Genomic DNA, 23,785 nt, shown 5'->3' with positions numbered 1-23,785 from the left:
TTTTTTTTTTTTTTGCGGTACGCGGGCCTCTCACTGTTGTGGCCTTTCCCGTTGCGGAGCACAGGCTCCGGACGCGCAGGCTCAGCGGCCACGGCTCACGGGCCCAGCCGCTCTGCGGCATGTGGGATCTTCCCAGACCGGGGCACGAACCCGCGTCCCCTGCATCGAGAGGCGGACTGTCAACCACTGCGCCACCAGGGAAGCCCTGATATATATTTTAACTCTTTCTCATATTCTTCCTGAATACATTTAGTCCAAAAATTTCTGACTCACAACGGGCCATACAACTGTATACATTAGTTTGAAATCACATGTAGTTTCCTATTTAAAGAACATCCTTAGAAATTGCTCAAGTAAATATTTTAGAATTGCTAACTTAAAAGTCATTTTGTCATCTTATGCTTCTCTACTTTTTCTCGTCCCCTCTTTCCTCCACCCAGTATTCTGTGCTACTAAAGCAGAATTAGAGGAACAGTGGTTGCGTTTGTTAAGGGAATCAGAAGCTAAAATTCATGCGCTCATTCAGCAATTTTTTATTTGTTCACTTAATCGCCTGATTATACCTCTTATAGCAAAGATGACTGAAACTTGTGGTATATCACTATCGTTTACCCAAATGTGCCCAAACTTTAGGAAAGTGGACAGACTCCCAGAGACCTAGCTTGGTTGGGGGGTGTGAGAGGAAATTTCTGTACTGCTGTCAACCCTTGATCACAAGCCAAGTCCTATTTAGTGATAAACATTAGTTTTGATAAGCATTAGTTTCCCTTCTATGACTACACATCATAAATACATACATACACCAAGCTGAATGTCTTAGCAACCCAAAAGTGAGATGTGATGGGCTGTAAATGTTGGTGCACCACTAACTGTGCTACTTTGAGCAAATCACTTAACCTCTCTGAGACTCAATTTCTATGTCATTGAAATCAAAGCTCTATGATATAATTATTCTCCAAGAGAAATGGGTTAACCAGCTGAGAATGATAATCACTTTATTCCAGCATAAAATTCATGGTCCCAAGATTTTTCCCCATTGTTTAGTCTTTCATAATGTCCTTTCTGGAAGTGTTTTCTTCCAAAATACTTTGGGAAGCATGTCACAACTCAGTTTCTACAAGGTCAATGCAACATATATTTTCTATTTGTGGAAATTTCTCTTTTCTTACATTGTATAAATAATCAACCTAAAAACCATTCCAACTAGTGTGCTCACTACTTTCAATTTTTGAAACAGAATACTGAATCTTTTGTTTATGTGATGGGAAGTTTCATACAATTCTGGGTTTATCTCAAATAGTGCTGTGAAACACTGATACTAGAGAAAATAGAAACAGTTTCACTGCTATTTTCATTTTATCTAATGAACACAGAGGAAAGGCTCAGGTCTGAGAAAGGAAAGGTCACAAGCTAGAATCATAAGAGGGCTATTTGTTACCAATTTTCAATAGCTGCAGTTTGGTTAAGGACACTAAGCTGGAATGTCAAATCTATTTAAGACATTTAAATGTATTACGATCTTTCATACGATGAGTGGTTATCTGTCATCAGGTTCTTTATGGTGTTTCATACATTATCACAGTAAGTTGCAAGCAGGTAGAAATATACAGAATTGCATGCTTACTAGCCAAGCCAAGACACAGAAAGCTATTGGTGTTATATGACATGGACTGAATTGCTGCTAAGCCCCCGAAAGATCAGGCTGGCAATGACACAGGTCCCAGACATCAAATTCCCAGATATTGGTTCATTTTGTTCAAGGCATCACACACGGTGTTCAAATCACTGCGGAGGTCCTGCACCACGTTTTCAATGCTCCTGGTGTCTTTCAGAATTTCAACACTCTGTGTGTAGGGATTGAAGTAGACTGAGAAGGGACGGGTAATTGACTTTGCAAAGTCCCTGCAAAATAAACAGCAAAGAGAAGGATATGGGATCAATCCTCACGGGTTCAAGAGACAGAAGGAAAGAACAGAGCCAGAAAAATTAAAAGTTATTTTCCCTAGATGGAAGAAAAATAAATTTACCTCATCTTTTCTTTGGCTTCTTCAAAACTTTCTGAAACAAAGTAGGCTTCCTGGAAGGTGGTGATAAGGCATTCCTGTAAGCAAGTTGTCTTTGGGTCAAAGGCTTTCACACATGCCTTGTCAGAAAGAGCATGCTGCAAAACATACCGCAAAACCTGTTAAACTCCAGAATGAGACTTTCCAAAGTGCCACCATGTCACATTCCTACAGCACAGCTCAATCATTTTACAGAACTATTCAGCTACTCACCTACCATGAAATATGGAACTCTCCCACGTGCAGGGGAAATTGAGTGTTAAGGGGTTTTTTGTTTGTTTGTTTGTAAGTCTGTTAGTTGCTGAGGGAAAAAAATGAGACATGGCATTATTTTATTTGTTATCAACAAAATTCATACTGAAGGACAGTTCAGAGCTGTAACCCCATAGAAATGGAATTTTAGATCTATGCTATGAATAGAAGCAGGAGAGCACAAATATGGTCCTAAATTTATTGCTATAAGCAATGTACTGAAATTTCCCTTAAATGGCAAAAGTAATAATTACCTGCATGGAGAGGTGATGGGGACCCTGACTGAACTATTTGTGGACTCATTGCGAGACATTTTGAGGCCAGGTACTGTGTACCAACAGAGGCTGGAGTAGGCCTGTATATTCAAGGATACGTGCGAAGCATTCGTTTACCTTCCCCCAAGCACAGCAGAGAAATATACAGCAAATAAATATTGCCAGGTGGGGAAAAAAAAGAGCTAGTATTAATAGTTATAGTTATGCCCACAGCAGGCATTAGGGAAACAGGAAAGCCAATGTAATTACTCTTTGAACCATCATTAGCCCCGTTCAGCTCACTACATGACTGGCACTAAGAAGAGCAAGGAACAATGAATGATTTTATTCTCAAGATAAATTCAGGGATGCTAAAAGTTAGCGCTCATTTCCTGCCAGGTGCCACCTGCCTATTTATAGCCCCTGGATTGACGGTTCTCACACAGAATATGCCTAAGAATCACCGAGGAGCTTGTAGAAAATGCAGATACGGGACTTCCCTCGTGGCGCAGTGGTTAAGAATCTGCCTGCCAATGCAGGGGACATGAGTTCGAGCCCTGGTCTGGGAAGATTCCACATGCCGCGGAGCAACTAATCCCGTGAGCCATAACTACTGAGCCTGCGCTCTAGAACCCACGAGCCACAACTACTGAAGCCTGCACGCCTAGAGCCCGTGCTCCACAACAAGTGAAGCCACCGCAATGAGAAGCCCAAGCACCACAACAAAGAGTAGCCCCTGTTCACCACAACTTGAGAAAGCCTGTGCACAGCAACAAAGACCCAATGCAGCCAAAAGAAAGAAAGAAAGAAAGAAAATGCAGATACCCAGGCCTCAATATTATTTGGTAGGTCTGGATAAATCCCAGAAATCTGCATTTTAAAGGCATCCAAAGTGATTCACACACAGATGGTTGTGAACTATATTTTGAGAAATACTCCTCTAGATTCTCTGTTTCTTAATTTAAAGGGTAAATTAGTTGGGAGAGAGAGGCAAAGAGAGAAAGGGGTAGCAGAAACAGCCTTGAACTGAGAATTAGAAAACTCGGGCTCTAGTCCAGGCGTTGCTATTAACTGGATAACCTTGGCAAATGATTTCACCTCTCTAGGCCTCCGTTTCCTCAAGTGTAAGTGAGAGGTTTGGGCTGGGTGATTTCTGAAGACACTCTATTCCAGTCTCTGGATTCCACCCAAAGCACTTTTCAATCTCTAACTGCTAAGATTTCCTGGAGAAACGCTGAAAAACCCTTCCTGTTCAGTATTCTTGGTACATTCCCCCAACAATTTCAAAATGCATGGAATGATTTACAGCCTTCCATGAAGAAGGCTACATAGTTCCCTAAGTTTGAAAATGTAATTGTGAACCCAAGGACTGACAGGCAGGAGAAAGGGCACATGGTCCTACCCTGTGTTTGATTTGCTTTCCCACAAAGTTCCGTTGTCCAGATCAATGCATATGTGAATCAGGGAATGCAGAGGGCCCCTTGGAGTGGACTCATGGTTTTTGGCCCACAGAACAACTTCACTGTAAGCGGAAGGTCACTACACCAGCAAATGCATTTGTGCTAGGTTCAATGCAGTGCAGTGAACATCAAGGGATTTGGGGTTCCACATGACGAATAATTCTGTCCACATTTTAAAAACAATTTCACAGTTTCAAGAAACAAAATGTGCTTTGATGAGAGCTGTTGCTCCTCTGCAAAGAATAGGCCCCCTATTGGCTTTCAGAGCTAGAAGTTCCTTTCTTCGCAGCCATACACTCTGGGTGCGTTTTATTTAGTATGTTACTCTAACTGTCCATTTATCCATCAGTACATATGAAAAGGAGGACAGTGACTGACCCAGAGTCCTAGATGTTTCCATGTTCTCAGCCCCGCATTCAGGGGCATGGTGGCAGAGTGGGAGCAATATAGACTATATGAACATTTAAGCCATGGCTCCCTCAGGGCTTTCCAGCTGAGCCAGACTTTTCACTAGGTCAAGGACAAGCAAAGGAAGAGGGTGAAACTTGTCTGCTTAGGTCTGGAATGCTGTGATAGGACATTAGCACCCTCAGCGGTCACCCTGTGTAGAGGACGCCTCCAGAAGATGTGTATGTAATAACAGAGACCGAAATCAGTGTAGTTTTAGAAAAATGTATCATGTTATGATTCTACTGGATACTCAAATGAGCTCATTTCATCTTTTTAACAGGTAAATGGGATGAGAGTGGATCAAGAAAAAGCCCAGGGGGCAGGGCGCTCTGCCCCAGACTTCAAGAAAAGTCAGTGGATTCACAGCATATGATTTGAAGCAAAGACCATCAGGTAATATATCTCACGCTTGCCTAATGTACTAATCAAAAGGAAAGCGGGAAGCTCATTGTTCTAAGCTCTCAACAATGCAGTCTATCCTCAAGATCCTGCTGCGTCCCATACCTGGTTACGTGCTGGGGACCTCTCCATCCATGGAGCATGGGACCAGTTCTCTCCCTTGGCTGTTACAAATATGGAAATGATAATGGCACCCAAGGATTAGCCTGGAGAGAGCCCAGAGTTGGGGGAGCAGCCACGGAGTGAGGCCAACAAATGAGGTGGTGATCACACCTGTAAGTGGTCTCATTTACTGATGGGGAGCTCTCTTGTGTGATGAATGCCAGGAACATGCATGCAGCCCATGAGGGCCCCTGTTTCTGAACACTGAAGCATAGCTCAAGGGCCATAAAATAGCATTCATGTCTTTATTAATTCCACTGTCCAGTGGAGCAAAGTCCTACTGAGTTTGCTTCTCAGCTCCTATCCATGTCTCTCTCTAAGCGACCTTGGTTTTAGGGAGCAGCTATCATGCCCTCTCCTCTGTGTCCAGAGTAGCTTCTCTGTAAACATTGAGCCAAACTGCTTGATGTCCCTAGAGAGCTTCACGGTGAACCCTTTCCAAAGTGTTAACAGTCTGATATCCTGAAGTCTGCAAGAATTAATCCAACTTCCTGCAGAGAGAGGCTTTATAATGCTGAGAGAATCTGGCTGACAGTGTTTTACTCTCAAGCCATTTTTAAAGTGCAGAAATACTTGAGAATCACCTCTCGTCTACATGCTCTCAAAAAGGACTGTTTTGCATTTACCCATAGGGCCAAAGACAACAACGCAGGACTTGGAGCCAGGAGACCTAGGTTCTAAACATAGCTGTCCCACAGGTTTATCAAATGAGTGAAAATTCCGCAGGTTAAGATGCAGTTTCCTCTTTGATAAACTGAAAAGGTTATATCTACATGAATTCTAAAGCTCTTCTTGCAATATGATTTTAACAGGGCCTGCAAATACACAGCTCTCATACCACCATCCCCTCCCTCCACCCCAACCAGTGTAAATTCACCATAGCAGCCTTTCCCACTGGGCCTGGGCATGGCCTTCCCACCCTTCCCAACAGAGACGGCCGTTACCAATTAATTGGCTTTAGCACACAAATTAAGACTTATTTGCCAGTTCCAGTCTTTTAAATAAAAAAATCTCTTTCAACATCAAAAATTTCCCAGAACCCAATTAGCTTCTACATGATCTGGGGCAAATTATTTCACCTCTGTCAGCCTATTCCTGTGTTAATCTGGAAAACGGAAATACTTACAGTTATCTATAATCCAGGAATATGGTGAGAATTAAAGGAAGCAATACATGCAAAGAGCCTGGCACATGGGACGTGTTCAGTAAATTATGTTATCCTTGCTACTTCAGTCTCCAGATGATGCTTGGTGTACATATGCAACCAGCCACACCTTCCACCATTGGTACAGCTCCTCTGGAACCCATCAAGAAAAGAAGCATGGCCCTAGCTATGAGGCTGCCAGGTCCTAGACTGCAACAGTGCCTGTCCTGAGTTCATCAGCTCAAAAATCTTCCTTCCTTCCAGCCACCTGTCTTTGCAATGACACAGAGTTATTATCTCACCTCTTCTAGATGTAAACCTGTGATCCTCACCCTCTATATTAGGACTGGTTAAAGTTAGGAAAAAACTCAAGTGTGAAGTCTAGATAGTTTGGGCCCTAGATTCTGAATAAAAATTTGCATACACTCACACTACGATCATCCTTTCCCACGTCAGAACAACAAATATATACATTTGTATATGTATGTACGTATGTGTGTCTATTAAATTTTTGAACCTTCCTCGAATGTTCTTCCTGTTAACCGAGCACAATGTGGTAGCAACATCCCTATTGCCAAACTGGGTGATGATGGCATCACACTTCTTTTCATCAGTGATGTTGAAAGTTTCAGCAGTTTGAATAAGCTGCAGGAGGGAGGGAACAAACTCGCTCTTCAAGAAATCCCAGTGTAAAAGCCAAAGACCCTTCTCCGGCTCCCAGTGTCCGGCATTTGCTCTGTTATTACTAACAGTGCTACTGAAGGAAAGGAAGGGGCAAGAGGAAGGGAGCTGTGAGCCATTGGAACGCAGGAAAGGTGTGAGAGCTCAGACGCTCTCAGAGTCCCAACTCCAGCCACCCGCTGACATACTGGATGACCTCAGGGAACCCACGGGGGCCTTGGGCCTCTTCTCTACAGCCTGGCAGTAATTCTCACCACCTCACAGAGTTGCTGCAAGTGGTTGTAAATACAAACGATTGTAATAAATATAAGGCTGTTCTGTGAAGGCTGATGAATAGCTCTATAAAAGCAGTACAATAAATTCACCATACAAGGATATGCTAAAACTAAAGCCAAAATATAATAATAATTAAAATTTTAAAAACCACCAGCTTTGTCAAAACCTGAAAAGCAGAACACGTGTATTTGTATGTAATATTCCAGCAACTCCTATGGGGTAGGTGCTAAGGCCATTTACCAAAAAATTCTAATCTCTGCCCTTAAGGAAACAAAGAACTAGACTTTACCCTCACCCATGAAAAAGGAGAGATTGCCTTTTGCTCTGAGATGGATTAACTTTTTGAGATAAGACTCAGCCAGCTCATCGATTAGTAATCAATTGCTTACCACCTCGTGTGAACAAGATCTCCTCACTGTTGCTTCTCCAGGGGAACTGGATTCAGCAAAGACCCATATTCATCACTTTCTTAGACCTTCCCTTCTAGAGACTCCAAGTTTCTTGAAATCTGAACTTTCAATTTTGAGTTTGTTGAATAAAATAAATGAATGAATGAGTGAATAAAAATTTTTTAATGAGAGACTTACATAGTTAGGTCAACTCTGAGATAGAGAGAAAAAAGAACATTAAAGGAAAGATACATACTAGACTGTGGGTGAACAGCAAGCAATTATTCTATTCTTAACCTTTTGTTAAAGTCAGTTTTCCAGATGATCTAGCTCATTATTAACTGCTCCCCACAGTGATGAAGGTATGGAAAGGCCCTTCCCAAATACATTTTTGGAATTCATAAAAGTACATCACCGAAAAAATAATTAGAACAAGAGAGAGAGCAATCATTGTTGAGATTCTTTAAAAATTGTCTTTATAATTATCAGATTTATGTTAGATTTTATAAGCATTTCCATATTTATTTTTTTCTCTCTTCAAAGATAAAAAATAAGCACTGTCAAAAAATAAGAGGGAAAAATGAAAGCTATCCTTCAAACTATAGATACAGTACTTGGAAGTGCTTGGCCAGCTCTGACGTGCAACATTTACACTCTGAAAACTTAGCCTCTTAAAGCACACATTTTAAAATGTGTTCAGTTCAAGGAAAGAAGATGAACTGTGCATAGTTATGTAAAAATTATAAGGACTATACCAAAACCTCCAACAACTTACCCGAGACCTACATATGGCCTATAATTGGAACAGCAAAAACACATTTTACCACAAAAGGTAACTGCGTTCAAAACTGTAAGTGGGTTTGCACAGGAATTATTATAATGCTATTAATAAAGTTATCCCCCGGGCTTCCCTGGTGGTGCAGTGGTTGAGAGTCCGCCTGCCGATGCAGGGGACATGGGTTCGTGCCCCGGTCCGGGAAGATCCCACATGCTGCAGAGTGGCTGCGCCCGTGAGCCATGGCCGCTGAGCCTGCGCGTCCGGAGCCTGTGCTCCGCAACGGGAGAGGCCACAACAGTGAGAGGCCCGCGTACCGCAAATAATAATAATAATAATAAAGTTATCCCCACCTGGGCTCAGAACTATCATTTGTTCTTCCAAATAAAAGTTGGACAGATGTATTCACAAGCGCTGGGGGAAGGCTCTGGACGCTGACACGGAGCGGGGCAGGGATGGGGTGAGGGTAAAGCTAAGACTCTAAGGAAAGGTCTCATGTTACGTATTCTCTGTGAACAGTCAGAAGACATTTCATATAGAAGGAATTTCTGAGTTGTAAAAATGGTCTAAAGTAGCAATCATAGGAGTGTTGAAATTTGGGAATGGAAGAATGCTAATGACCAGAGGTGGTGGGCCAGAACAAGAAGATTCATGGCAGACAATGCCCTTCACATGTTTCTGGCTGATTTCCATTTCCAGACAATTCGGTCCATACCAATATAGGAACAAAAACAACAGATTCACCCCAGTGCTGCCTACACATGCCTCATTAACCAGACCAGAGGACCCTGCTGAAAGTTGGGGCAATAAGAGAGACTTGTTTCTTTTGTTTCTGGTATCATTTATAAGCCCTCTGAAGAGAATGTAAATAGATGTAGCTCAAGAGCTACATAATTTTCTGACTAATTCTTTTCTCAGGGAAATCAAGAAACAATCTATAGAAGACACGGGTCTTACAGACATATGACATCATGCTATTGCTGTGGGCTTTGAGATTAACCCCAAATGGATTTTTTTGTTGTTGAGAATTTAGTAAAAAAAAAAAAAAAAAAAAAAAAGAAAAAAAATTTTAACACATTACATCAGGCTTTTGTTACATTAAATATTATCATCTATTCCAGCCAGACAGGGCCTCAGGCAGCTCCCTTAATGGGCCAGGCTTTGAGTAGAGCACACACACTGCTATGTGCTGACTGATCCAGCATCTCATCCATCCCTTATTCATCCTTCCCACTCCTCCAGCATCAGCGTGGGCAGCAGGACCCTCATCAGGAAGCCTTCCCAGGCATGGGCTAAAATGTGCCAGGCACATTTGTCACACTGTCTGTATTATCTTGGTCATTTATCTCCTGCACTAGAATGTAACCTCCTTGATAACAGGGATCCCAGGCAATAGGGCCTAATGGTCAAGGGCTTGGATCCTGGAGCCTAGACTGCCTGGACTTGGGACCACCTCCAACACTTATTAGCTGTGTGACCTTGAACAAGCTCCTTAATGTCTTTATACCTCAGTTTTCTCATCTGTGATAATGGTGTTATTTATCCCATTGGGTTGTTATGAGAATTAAGTGGGTTAATATGCTTAAAGCCCCTAAAATACTAAAGTCTATTTAAGTGTCTTTTGAGGCAGTTGTTACCTTCTTCATATTCTTATTCTTCATCATCATTATTTGTCCTTGTATCCTCAGTGCCTGGCATAGTACATGGTGCATAGTAGATGCTCAACCAAATATTTGTGGAATGAATGAATGAATGAAGTCATAAAGTGAATGGACTCAATGAAACTACAGTTAAATTGCATCTTTCAAAAGTATAAACATCTAAAAAATTCCAGTAATCATATATATCCCAGTTACATTATGTAAAGATAATAAATACTCAAAATAAAAACCCTAGGATCATCCATAATCCTGACCTTAGTCTGAATAATCAAAGAAAGATTAAATTATTTTCAGTACCGTTTCCAGATTAGATATCACAATGCATTCTAAATTCATCAAAACTTGCTATCCCCCAGTGGTATACAGATAGCAATTCTTAAGTAACCAGAATATTTAAATGATCAGAATGCCCCAGACTCCAACATTTCTGAATAAATGATTTTTTAACTGTATTTTAAGACAAAAAAAAAAAAAGCATCCCTTAGGCATCACTACACATATTAGATACCTCTTGGACCACATATTTATTTAGATTTTTTTTTATTGTATATGCCCATAAATGTTTTAATTTACATTAATTCTGAAGAAGCTAAAATAACCTCTAATTCTCCTTTGGGAAGCAGATGCTGGGGAATCCATGGGAGCCATGGTGATGACAGAAATGAGAGAGGCCAAGCCACCCTTACAAGGGAATTTCAATCAGTAGGATCACTGCTAGCTCAGTGCCCAGTTTTCAGCACTAAATTTAGGCCAGTCATTTGTTACCCAACATCTGAGCATACATTTGTCATTCCTGTTGATTCGTGCACATGGCTGCTCATCCATTTGAGTCACACCACAAACCCAGAAAGGCATGACCCATTTTCAGAAGTGCAAAAAGTTAGGTCAGCACCCACATATGAGGCACCAAATCCCCTGTACTAAATATTCATGGGGTATCTGCGAGTAGAGAGACTCAGACAGACAAATCAATATCTTCCATGACCTTGAACCAGTTTGCTCGGGAAGGATATTTGCGTTTACAGCTTCATACCTTTAATTCTCCAATGGAGGAAAGCAGTCCAGCTCCATATGCCCGCAGCTGCCCTTCTTGCTTGCAAAGGCCAAACTCAATAGTGAAGAAATAGCACTGAAAAAGAAGTGGACACACAGCCAGTGAAATGGGCAATAAGTTCTTCTGTAAAATAAAATGGCACCCAAAATAAAATGGTGCACTCTGCATAATTTCTTCAGCACTGTCAATTAAAACGTATTTAAGTCAAGAAGATTTATTGACATTTATTGCCTAATAATCCCTCCCTAGTTTAAAGGTAAATGGAAAAAGTATTGACTACTAAGAGTCTTATGCTTCCTGGATTCAGAAACCCTACGAGTCAAATCATAGTCCTTGCAATGACTCTAAAATTTAAAAAAACACAGATTTAGAAAGAATGAATATGTCACAGTGATAATGCCAGAAGAATATGCTACTATATTTAATAAGTTGTGGTTCAGTAGCACCGTGTAAATGTGGAAAAATAACTTGGAATTCAGTAATCCTAAACTGATTTTTGCAGTTTGTTTATTCATTCAACGAACATTTGTTGAGTACCTACTATGCGCCAATGCTTGGTAAAGAATTGTGGTGAAGAAACCAGGAAAGAGCAAGAAAACAAGTATATACCTACCAAATTGCCATTTTCTTAGCGAAATCTTAAATGGATACCTACGTATGCACTTACATGTATACATACTTATATACATATACATTAAATACATATAGTAAGAACGATTTCATTGGCCCGAGTTTTACCATCATCAACTACTACAGCTTCCCCAAGATATTTAAATCTACACTTGCTTCTGCTGAGTTCCTAGGAAATCAACCTAGACAGACAGAAATCTCTGTACAACCAAAAAACTCATGATACTCTTGAGAGGGGCTGAAATTACACTATTTGTGCTCTGAGAGGAAAGTGAGAAGCTGACAGTGAGCAATAAAAAATTTCATCAAATTAACACTGTCCTGCATTAGTGATGATGGAGCAATGAAGGGGTTGAGAAAGAGAACGAAAACATCCCTGAAAAGGAGCAGAAAATACTAATTATTTCTAGCCCATGGCTATTTGCTCTATTTTTATCTGGAGGTTAAGATGTCCCTTGGTTCTGCAGGGTTTTATATTTTTATTATGTGTGGACGATCTCTGAAGTTGAGTGGTCAATGCTCTGTAGCCCTGGGCTGGACCCGAAGGCCTGGTCATTCCAGGTCATGGAGCTGAGCCTCCAGAGGCAAAATTTCCTTTCTTGATGCATCTCCCAAAGAGGTGAAAATTACAGCCCTTCCTACCCTGTCACCACCCACAGCACCCACCGGCACCCCCTCTTACTCTGTTCTGACTTGTCTTTCTTTTCTGTCCCATCACTTTTTTGACATGGTCTTTATGTATGAAATATACTGTTTGTCATCTGTCTCCCCCCACAAAGCCATGAACTCCATGAGAGCAGTATCACGGTCTGTTCATCTAGAACAGAGTTCCCCAATCTCAGCAGTGTTGACACGTTGGGCTGGATAACTCTTTGCTGCAGGGGGCTATCCTGTACACTGGAGGATGTTTAGCAGCATCCCTGGCTCTGTCCCCTAGATGCCAGTAGCACCCCGCCACCCCATCTGCAGCGACCAGACATTGAAAAATGTTCCCAGAGGGGCAACATCACTCCTGGCTGAGAACAACTGACACAGACTAGTGCCAGAAACATAATAAGGGCTCAATAAATATCCGGTGAACAAATAAACAAACAGTGAATGAAGTATTTCTAGATTAGGCTTTTTGTGTGACAGCAGGACATGGAGGAAAGACACACACAAGGAGGCCTGAGTCCTAGTCTTACCCCTGCTTCTAATTAGCTCTGTGACCACAACCTCTCTGGGTTGTAGTTTTCCTGCCTATGACGTCTATTCATTCATCTACTTATTCTACAGACACTCCTACAAACCTATTATATGCCAGACTCCGCTCTAGCAGAGAACAAGGGAACAAAGTTCCCCAACCCATGAAGCAGGTATGCTCCTGGGATGAGACAAGTAACAACAACAAAAATCAACATACAGGATGAATGTCAGGCGAAATCTGCTATATAAATCTGCTATATAAATAATAATATCATGTAAGTGTCAGAGAGCAAGCAGAGGATACGGCTGTTTTAGATGGAGGGATCAGGGAAAGCCTCTCTGCAGGAGTGATCTTTAAGCTGCAACCTACTTGAAAATGGCCCTTTCTTTAAGAAAATGAACAAGCCAGTTGTACAAAGACCTAGGGGAAAGAGTGTTCCCAGCAAAGGAAATAGCAAATGCAAAGGCCCTGAGGCACGGATAGATGTGTATTTCCAAGGGTGTCTGGGAAGCTATTGGAAGGTTTTAGGCTGGAGACACATGTGTTCTGATTTTATTTCCAAAAGATCACACTGGTGCTCAGTAAAGAATAGATTATAGGGGGCAAGGGTGGAAGCAGAGAGACCAGTTGGAAGGCAGTGGCAGTCAAGACAAGGGTGATGAGCGACTTAGAGGATGACTTGGGCCAGGGGTAGCAGGGGGTTGGGAGAACTCAGTATCACAGAGGCCTCATGAGAAGAACCAAAATAAGAGATGTGAAGATGTGTTGAAAAGTTAAAATACAGAGGATGAAATGTACAGCATAGGGAATACAGTCAATAATATTGTAATAACTTTGTATGGTGACAGATGGTAACTAGACTTATCATGGTGATTATTTTGTAACGTATAGAAACAATGAATCATTACGTTGTACACATGAAACTAACATAATATTGTAAGTCAAATATACTTCAATTACAAAAAAGAAAGAAATGTTAAAATACAGCCCTCAAGTCTGTCCTCCAAAAAATTTTGCACAGTCTTGGGCATGGTGGAGAAGTGATCATACAGTCATAGAACAGGAAACCTGGAAGTTCAGCCTCTTACTTTACCAAAAGGAAAGCTCAAGTTTAAGGAGATGAAGTGATTTACCCAGGACGGGTCTAGATGGTGATATTTAAGAGATCTAGAGCTCAGTGTTTTATGAGCTCAACATCTGTCACATTTTAAAGTTTCCAGGTAAAAGATTAATAGATGCATGATTTTTTCCTTACCACCAAAAAACTGGGGAAATGAAAGGTGAAATCAGGAAAATCAGAATCTCATGACATCTTCTTAGTGTGTCTTTGGGTGATTTCTCTAATTTGTATTGCATTTATAGCACATGATGTGAAATCCTTGGAGCCTTAACATTGAATACAGAAGAGTTTGTGAAAAAATGTGCTCTCATGTTCAAAAGCCTCCAGAATAGTACACATATGAAGCCAGCTACAGGAGCATTTAGGTCAGCCTATTGTGTGCATTTTTAATTTTGCTTATGTTATATCAATGCGTACATAATGCACGGTCATGGTTATGATCCAAAACAAAGCAGGCTGAGAGAGTCCCTGAGAAAATCTGGTGCACCATTCTCACGGGCTTCCCCTAGATCTGGCATCCCGTCCTAGTGTGAGGCAGGAATTAAAAGGTCTGCATCAACTCGGCTAAAAATTCCAAGGTAAATCTATCAGTGTGTCTTCGATCCTTGTGCTTCTAGAATCAGGGTAACCTCAGAGGGAAGAGCCACTGGGTGTCTTCCTTCCCGTTGCTTAGAATGCTCTCTGGCCCCATCCCTCATCTGGGAATCCTTCCAGAAACTCTGACCTTACACAGTTCCATCTGCTCATTCCTTAACTGTCTTTCCCTCTGGTTTCCTGCTGTCCTCGACCAAGGAATGAGCCTAGATGCTGCTTCTACAGCCTCCTCTCACCAGAGAATTAGACCTTTCACCTTGAGATAGCTTTCCATTTGCGGCTCCATGTGTGACTAACAGATAAAGAGGGATGATAAAATGTACCTGAAGCTCAGGTGTTGGCAAAATTTGAATTATGGACTTGCTCAGGATAATTTTTCTCTTTCTGTTTCTAATGCCTCAAAATGCATAAGGTATAGACCTCAAAATGCAGAAGACCGTGGGCACGATCACTAATGGGGAGGAGGGGGCAATTGCACGTGTTTTCTGCCCGGTTTTAAGTGCAAAGCCTACTTAGAGTTGGACTGGATGACCCCTGGAGACCCTTCAAAATTCAAGGGTAGCTAACTGCTTCTTGAAATTTTAAGAAAATATAATTTGTTTTCCTCAGAGCACTTGCCATATGTGGATCTGTAATATATTCCCAAGAGATTTACCAAATAAATATCCTACCTATTATCAAAAAAAAAAAAAACAACCCACAAAAAATAAAAAACCTGAGCCCTATAAGAATTCCTGTAAAAGAGGATTGCAGAGTCTTGGTCACTAATGTCTTTTAAACAGAAACAAACAATAATACTAAGATTAACACCTCCCAAATTGAAGGGTACCTTTCAGCAAAGCTGATGTTCATGAATTCCAAGTTCTACATACCACTAATTATAAGTAATTATTTATAAATATTTTATTCGAATATAATTACATATAATCATTAACTGAAAACCAAAACAGGAATTATATATCGGACCTCTTCCCTAGAAGAAAAGCAGAGTCATTTACATAAACATAGTCATGAAGCAGAAGAAGGTCTGAGTGACGATCTGAGATCCAAACACGGCTGTGGAACACAGCCACAGGATGAGCTAGCAGGGAGCGTGCTTAAGAAAATGAGATAGGTCGCCCAATGCTGCCATCTTCCGATCACTACTGGTAGTGCACCACTCTCGCAAAAGTTCTGGCCTAGCCAAATGGACATTGTGAGAGCAGGAAGGAACATCGTCCAGAGACACTGAACACACCAACAAAATCCACTTGGTCCCACATAGTGATTTACAAAAGGACACGATGCAACATCCTTTTTACGTTTGGTGTTAGGTACCTGAAGCTCTTGCTAAGGCACATACCATACTCCAATTAAAGAGATGTACACCTTTTTCAAATTCTTGGTGAAAAAGAAATTTATTGTTCCAATTTTCCTCTGGAAGGGTCCTGTTGCCTCCCAGTTCCCCAACTCTCTGAATCCTTTGAAATAATTATATCACCTCTTCCTGAGAGTCAGTCTGTATTCTTAAATTGGATTAAAATGGTGCGCAAAGTCCTAGGAAAATAGCCAGGTATCCTACTTCTTTTACTTTGTCTGGGAAAGTGGTCTATACACATCATTTAATAAATGCCTGAGTGAGTGAGTCAGTGAGTGATGTATATTCTCTACTGCCTTCACTAAAAATATGATCTTTTCAAACTGATAATGTATACTTCTAAGTAATTGCATACATACATCATTCCACATCTAGAATTCCATCATCCACATAGGCAGGACAGACAGGAACCAAGAAGTTAGCAAAGAATGTCGGAAACGGCAATAACTGAGATGTGCTGAACATAACAAAAGGTTATGCACTAAATGTGATTTGCTTTACATGTAAAAGAATCCCTCAGGCCCTCAACCAGACCCCATTTATCCTTATCTAGTACACAGTTCAAATAAACTTCAGTTATGTAGCTTCTAAGCCCACACCCTAACATGAGAGGGGATCTAGAAAAATATACCAAAAGCAGATCCAACAACTCAAAAAGCACAGAAATACAATATTTGGTGTTTGACTAAACAACCCTAAACACTTCCATACTTGAAGTTTTCACTAAACAACAGAATTCAATCACGACAGTAAGATATCAAAATAATAGGAAAACTTAGCCAGTAGAGCTGCAGTTTAACAAAGTGTTCGCACACATGTCATCTTACTGCACGTCTGCTCCCTTCCTACTAACTTGATAGAGTAGTTACTATTTTTTCCATTGTACTGATGGGAAAGCTGAGTCTCAATGATCAAGGGATCGGCCCAGATTCCTCGACCCATGGTTGGCAGAGCTAGGAGTCGAACTCCAGCTTCCTAACTTCAGATCCCGCCTTGTTTCCTCACCAGCAAGTGCACTTACAGGTGCAGAGCCACTACCAGCCCGTCAAACTAGCACAACAGTCCCTGTTGCTGAAATACTGAACTACTTCCAGAATGGGTATAAATAGCTATGACTCCACACTCCCCAAGTGCCCTCAGCCAGCCACGCTGCCCCAGCCCTCTCCTGGGTTCTGTTCCCCCTACCCTCCCCAGCACCACCACTTCTTCATGATCAAGAAAATAAGGTCTCAACACCCATGAAGCTGGGGCCTAGAGGACCCGGCTCCCACACAAGTGTGACGAGTATCATTCTATTTGGTACCCATGTCATAACAAGAGGATCAGTCCCAGAAAGGAAGAATGCTATGCAAAGATGTTCTTACACCAGGGATCTGCACCTCAGTAAGTGCAGATAAAAACACAGAAAAAGAGCCATGTGTCTCACAGCCTTCCTTTCTCTAACATCTTTCCATCAAACAACTAGCATGTCAAAGAATACACTTGAAAAATTGTTGAACCAGTGAAGAGGGTCCAAGATCCCAAACCACTCACTCCTCTACCATGAATCCCCAGCTACTAGAGTTTGGATTTTAGCCACATCAAATTTCAGCTTACAAGCAGCAAGTACCTTCTCACCTTTGGCCACAATTCCCTTAATCTTGATTAAACTGCAAATAATAATAGGATTGGAACAGAAATGAGGCTTGATAGCTAAGGGGGAAACTTTGAAATAGAACTGCTAAGGCAATACTGTACAAATCCACACTGGGAAACGAAAGTGAAAATGGAGGCTGCCCTGCTTAAGCCATGGAGGTCACCACTCAAATGTCACAAGATAGAAAACTTCTCACCAGACATCAATTTTTGCTGTTGTTTCTTTGACCATTTAAACTGCCAGGAGTCACACATAAAGCCAAGTCACACTAGGGTGCAACGATTACCCGCTGGGCTTTGTTTGCAGAGCAAGGGTTACTGGCTAGAGACATCCTCTGGAACTGGGCTCCAAAAGATAGCAGAAAGGGGGATTTTGCAGGCTTCATTAGTTTACTCTGGGCTACTCCGGTGTGAAACAAAAATGTAAGAAATGCTAGAAACTTAAGAGCTGGAAGACATTGTTTTTTTGCAGTCCTGGGCTATAGCCGCTCTGTAACCACTGGCCCCTCACACCCCATCTCGAAGCCTCCCCTTGGCCAAAGGAAGCCACCCGCTCTGTGTTCACAGATTCGAGGGCCAGTCACTGTCTAGATCCTAGGGATTATTGTTCAGATGCCTTGCAGGATTGTCTCCACACTCATATTTTCCACGAGCCTCTAAATGAAAACCACTATAGCTCTTGGCAGGTCACAACTTAATCAATACACTTTTAAAATTTATACTTGTTCAATTCTACTGTGCCGAGCTCTACTTGAGATTACAAAAGTAGCTAAAGATATGGTCTCTATGCTCAAGAAAGGTACAATACAAACGGGTAGACAAGACTAGTGTAAAAATAAGAGCAACAACAGTAATAATAATGTCCTGCTGTTTTAATCCTACCATAAATTTCTGTCAAATTGCAGTGTGCTTATCTGTCTCAGAAGACGAGGAATATGAAGTTTATGTTGGACTTTTTGAAGGATAAGTGGGATCTCAGAGGGATTTCAGGAAGACAGGAAGTTGTTGGAAAGAGTAACATCGAGGGGCTGGGGGAGGGGAGTGATTTCTGGGAACCCAAAGTGCAAATCGTAGGAAGTTAAAGGTAAATCAAAGTATAGAATGGACCAGATCACAGGCTCCACTTGAATGGTAGAGACCGCCTCCTTCTTCAGGGGTTCTCCTCAAGCCGAGACAGACAAAAACAAGTTGAGAAAAAGAAGAGGGTTCGGATTTGAGTATGTTCTGTCTGCTAGAAAACAATGACCCTGAATTGTGAAAAGAGCAATTAAGAAGAGCCATGGAATGAATTAAAATGTAAAAACCTAAGCTCGAAGGAAACATTACGGCAATCCTTGTGGAAAACTGATCATCATAGATAAAAGGCACACCCGTAGGGAGAAAAAGAAGCGTCAGCAGAAGACAACTTTTAGTGAAGAATACATTGACACAGGCGATTTTTAGCAGCACTGTTTTAGTCAGGACTTTTCTGTGTGTTTCTTAACTACCCTTTCCTATATCTTTTCTGGTTGCTTTCAAGAACAAATGGATGATTTGTTTAAGTGCCCTCTGGCCATTTCAGTTTTATTGCCCCTTCTTCAGCTTATCTGAGAGCATTTTCAACTTCAAAGGAGACCACCTGCCTTAGTATCATGTAACACTTACTAGTTTTTACATCAGGCTTTAATGGTATTTTTTAATTTAAAAAAAGACAAAGAAAAAAGAAACATCTCTCATCCCTTGCCCCCTGCTCATGGACTAACAGAATGGCAAGCATTCACTTAATATCAGGGCCACCTGAGCCGTTGGTCCACCCCTAAAACTCGGACAGGATCCACTCTAAGACACTCCACCCCCAGGGCATAATGTCAGGTCACGATGGCCACATGGTGGCCCAATTACAAACGTTCGCTGTCGCCACCAGCCTAGAGTACAGGTCCATAGTTCGGCAGAACAGACCCTCAGGGATCTTAGGGCCCCTGCCTCCTCCAGCCCCCTCCCCCGCTATTGCCCCCCCCCCCGCCCCCCCCCCCCCCGCCCAGGGAATTGCACAATTTGCAATTGTGCAGATGGACACGCTCTTTTCAGCTTCCCATCTAGGCCTTCACACACCACCCTTGCTCTGCCTGCGATGCTCTTGTCATTACTCAGCCCCTTTGCCGAATTCCTGCTGGTCTGCCAGATGAGGTGCCCTTCTTCTACCATCAGTGTTGTACTTCCAGATCCAGAAAGAAATCTCCAGTCTTCTTGCCTCTCCCTCCACCAGACTCTGAGGTCAGGGACAGGGTCTGACTTGTTTTCGTTGTTGTTTCATGGCTGGTCTCTAGCCCCCTGCCTGACATGTAGCAGGTGCTTAGCAAATATCGAAGGAAGGGAGGAAATAGTGAAGCAAGAAGAATTTCCCAGCAGGCTAAGCCAACAGTGTCCATGCCAATCTTCCAGATCAGTAACTACTACCCTCAGCACATTTTCCAACATTACAGACATTTTGAAAAGATGAAAACCTCTCTACTGTAGCCATCAAATCATTTTTTACTTACAGCTTCAGAAATAGATCAGTCCCTTGACCTCTCTCTATGCCCCATTCGACAAAAGCCAATGGGCCTCTGAGCCAGTAAGGAAGGGAGGAACCGGCCTTCTCGCAGGCCTTCAGGAGCCAGGATGACGGCTGATTGGCAGGTATCTCCTGCAGAAGCTCAGCAATCTTGTGGTTAAGTGGCTTCGTGACAAGGAACAACTCTGAAAATTCGCCAATTCTGACATCTGGATCCTCATCCAAAAACATACGGGGGAAGGTTTTTCAGTTTGCTGTTTCTAAGACTGGAAACGAGTCAAGAAAAATGCTAACTATGCTTGGTCGGGGTATGGGGGAGTTTGTGATCAATCCCGCCCTTGAAGTGCCTCACTGCCCAGACTGTTCAGAATTAGCACCCACGAGGAATTTCTATCAGCATCCCTGCCTGGACCTTCATTTAGCAGATGACGACACATGAGATCAGACAGATACTATTTTCTCCTGGAGATGAATTTGGGAGATGACCACCCGTCCAATTCTGTTTTCCACAAAAGTCTGTGGCTCTTTAAAAAAGGGCTTTAGGAATACAAATAAGCTTCTTTTTAATGTCTTCTGAACCTGCAGGTATTTGGGTTCACAAATCAAAAGCTGGTCTTATATTCAGAATTACTGCTTGGACCCTAGATGTAGTGCGTGAGCCTCCATAACAAAGCGATTCACAGAGTTTGGCTCTTCTTGTAGAGAAATTCCATCTTTTATCCAAACGACCCTTTGTTGAACTTACTGTATAACTAGCTACCTTGAAATGGCTAAACTTCACTCTGAGGACACAGACACACACACCCCCATCATTTTCGTACCAGGTGCATGGATCAGCGTTCCGTGTATATACGTGCTTTAATCTACTTTGCACAGAAGACCTACTGAAGCAAATGCTATAGGTTTGGAAGTGCCCAAGAACTGACTTTTATAACCTAAGCAACTCTGAGCTCCTTGAAGGAGAAGAAAACTCATGAACACATTCTCATCCATTCATCCTTTGGCACGTTTTAAAATGTTCTGCATCAAATCACACATTCTCCCCAGATGTGGTGATTTTAAAGGTCAGCTCTCGAATGCCTGTATGAAAAATGAGGTTCTCATTGACTCCCAAGTAAGCTGAGGGTCGTCACCACCACTTCTAGAGGGTCGTTTTATTTTTATCCCTGTGTTAGGAAAAGCAGCGCCCTCCCAGACACTAGGACTAAAGAGCTGGCATTTGCTTACCTATTTATTTCCAGGCAAGACCAAGAATCTTGCAAAGTGATTGTATGTCTGAAAACTGGAGAGAAAAGTACGTTTAACAGGGAGAGCCATTTTTACCACCACATTGCACTAAGCTGTCCTCTATATTAAGCTTTTATTAATGAAGTCATGTTTCTTTTCCATTCACTAACCAACACCACTACCATCATCATCTCTCACACTCAGAGTCAACACTAACCATCTATATGGGTAAATGGGGTTGGAAAGACTTACCTATGAACTGGGGTCCCTGTGACAACAAGGGTCTATAGGTAATTGAAGCTCTAGATAGAATTTCAGCTCAGTTGAGCTCCCCTACCTCTAATCATCACTGCCAATGACTGAAACCTACACTCTACCACTGAGCTAAACACCTTACATCATGCTCACCACAACCCCCAGAGGCAGGCGATGTGAAGGTAACATAATATGGTGGTTTGAGAGCTTGACTTTGGAGCAGAAGACCAAGGTTCAAAGACAGGCTCTGCCATTTCCCTGACCTTAGGAAAGTTACCTAGCCTTTCTGAGCCTTAGGTTCCGTGTCTGTAAAATGGAGAAAAATAAATGAATAACTAACATTCATTGAATTCTTATTATGTCCCAGCGCTAAATCACACCCCCCATTTTACCAATGGGAAGACTGAGGCTTAGGTTGAGCTACTTGGGCAAGTTTGGGGGCAACAGAGCTGGACTGGAATCAGTTGTGCCTGACCCCCAATGTCCATGTTGTTTGTACTACACCATCCGGTTTGCCTCTGTTCTCAGCGACTGCAGGCCCTAGAATTGATGTTTATGTCACCTTTGTGACAGCTGAGCTTGGTGTGCGTCAGGAAAGATAGGGGCCTGTCTAGCTTGCCTACGGCCATCCTGGCCTGGCTTGCACTGGGTTAGGTGCCTTCAATCTAGGGTGTGGACCCTAGATCAGTCAAGTAGCACATCAGAGACCTACCCGGGGCCAGTGGGGAACACACACTAGAAACCAGCCATAACAGGAAGCCCAGTCTTCTGAGCCTTGCCAGTGAGCAACAGTACTGCAACTAACCCAGCTCAGGAGAGCTGAGACTACAATAAATGAGGCTGGGTTGAAAATTAAATACATCATGTTTATGCTGAAAAGACATATTACAGGGCTCCCCTGGTGGCACAGTGGTTGAGAATCTGCCTGCCGATGCAGGGGACACGGGCTCGAGCCCTGGTCTGGGAGGATCCCACATGCCGCGGAGCAACTAGGCCCGTGAGCCACAACTACTGAGCCTGCGCGTCTGGAGCCTGTGCTCCGCAACGAGAGAGTTCGCGACAGTGAGAGGCCCGCGCACCGCGATGTAGAGTGGCCCCCGCTTGCCACAACTAGAGAAAGCCCTCGCACAGAAACGAAGACCCAACACAGCAAAAATAAGTAATAAAATTAATAAACTCCTACCCCCAACATCTTAAAAAAAAAAAAGACATATTACACAGCACAAAACCAAATACTACATAGTATTGCTTTAAACTACAGCAATCTACTTACATTGGATACAGATGCATTATTTGATGGGCACAAAAAAGATTTGCTACAGGATAGTGAGAATTCATGAGACAGTAAACTTGAAATATTTTGGTGTCTCATGAGAAGCTATTTAACCAAACTTACCCTCTGGCTCTGGCCACCAAGAGAACTGGTAATGTTTGCTGCTGCCTAGAACGCCATTCCCTCTGTTCTCTCTACCGTCCCCTGATCAATAGAGTCCCCTGAGCAGCAAAGGGCAGGTGACTGGAGATGAAATTTCACTTCCCAACTCAGTATCACGTATCCCATCTAATGGGGACACCGACTCAGCGCTTGCCAAGTGTGTCCTTGGGTAAAGGCAGTCTGACTGCCAGAGGCGCTGGTCTTTTCAAGAGAAGCTAGGAATCTAGATGGTCATGTGATAGCCTCTGAAGTGGAAATGCAGGCCATTTTTTAAGTTTAATCAAGGTGAAGACTCTTATTTTTTTTTTCCTCACAGACATTAACCAGAGCAGAGGACTCTAATTTGTAATCCCTTTAGAGGGTAGCATGATTTAAAGAGCCCGAATCCCACTTCTGTCACGATAACTTGCCTCCAGGACACCAAGCACATGTCTCTGCTGCCTCACTGATCACGCGTTGCCCTGACATCCTAAACTCCTGAGAAGTGGGTTGGTGCACCAGGTCAGGATGCGGAAAATCTAGTAGCTCAGTCTCTGCCATTATTGTACTGTATGATTTGGGGCAAGTCATTTCACTTGTCTAAGCCTCCCTTTATTCATTTATAAAATGGAGATTCCTTTCCTTGCCAAATTTTTACTGGGCACCAATTTTGTGTATAGCACCATGTGGATACCAAGGAGTGTGCCAGGGGACAATAATATGAGTCCTGCCTATCTTGAAGTGCCATTGTGAGACTCAAGTGAATAAACACATGTCAAATGCTAAATCAATGTAAGAGCTGAAATTTAGGTGA

The 23,785-nt window shown here is 42.3% G+C and overlaps 1 protein-coding gene across 1 annotated transcript in view; it reads right to left on the bottom strand.

Annotated features, from left to right (window-relative positions):
• Positions 1-67: 67 nt before the first annotated feature.
• TPH2 (tryptophan hydroxylase 2) overlaps positions 68-23,785 on the bottom strand; it is a 107,478-nt gene continuing 83,760 nt past the window's right edge. Inside the window, exons 10-12 of the mRNA XM_029206470.1 lie at positions 11,000-11,095; positions 2,028-2,161; positions 68-1,902 (exon numbers count right to left, since the gene is read on the bottom strand). Coding sequence (XP_029062303.1) covers positions 1,728-1,902; positions 2,028-2,161; positions 11,000-11,095 — 405 coding nt within the window. The 3' untranslated portion in view covers positions 68-1,727. The remainder of the gene's footprint in view (positions 1,903-2,027; positions 2,162-10,999; positions 11,096-23,785) is intronic.

This window comes from Monodon monoceros, unplaced genomic scaffold (assembly GCF_005190385.1).
Source record: "Monodon monoceros isolate NGI ecotype Baffin Bay Population unplaced genomic scaffold, NGI_Narwhal_1 Super_Scaffold_6, whole genome shotgun sequence".
Classification (NCBI taxonomy): Eukaryota; Metazoa; Chordata; class Mammalia; order Artiodactyla; family Monodontidae; genus Monodon; species Monodon monoceros.
Note: the sequence above shows the minus strand (reverse complement) of the source record. Positions and strands in the feature narration are given on the sequence as shown.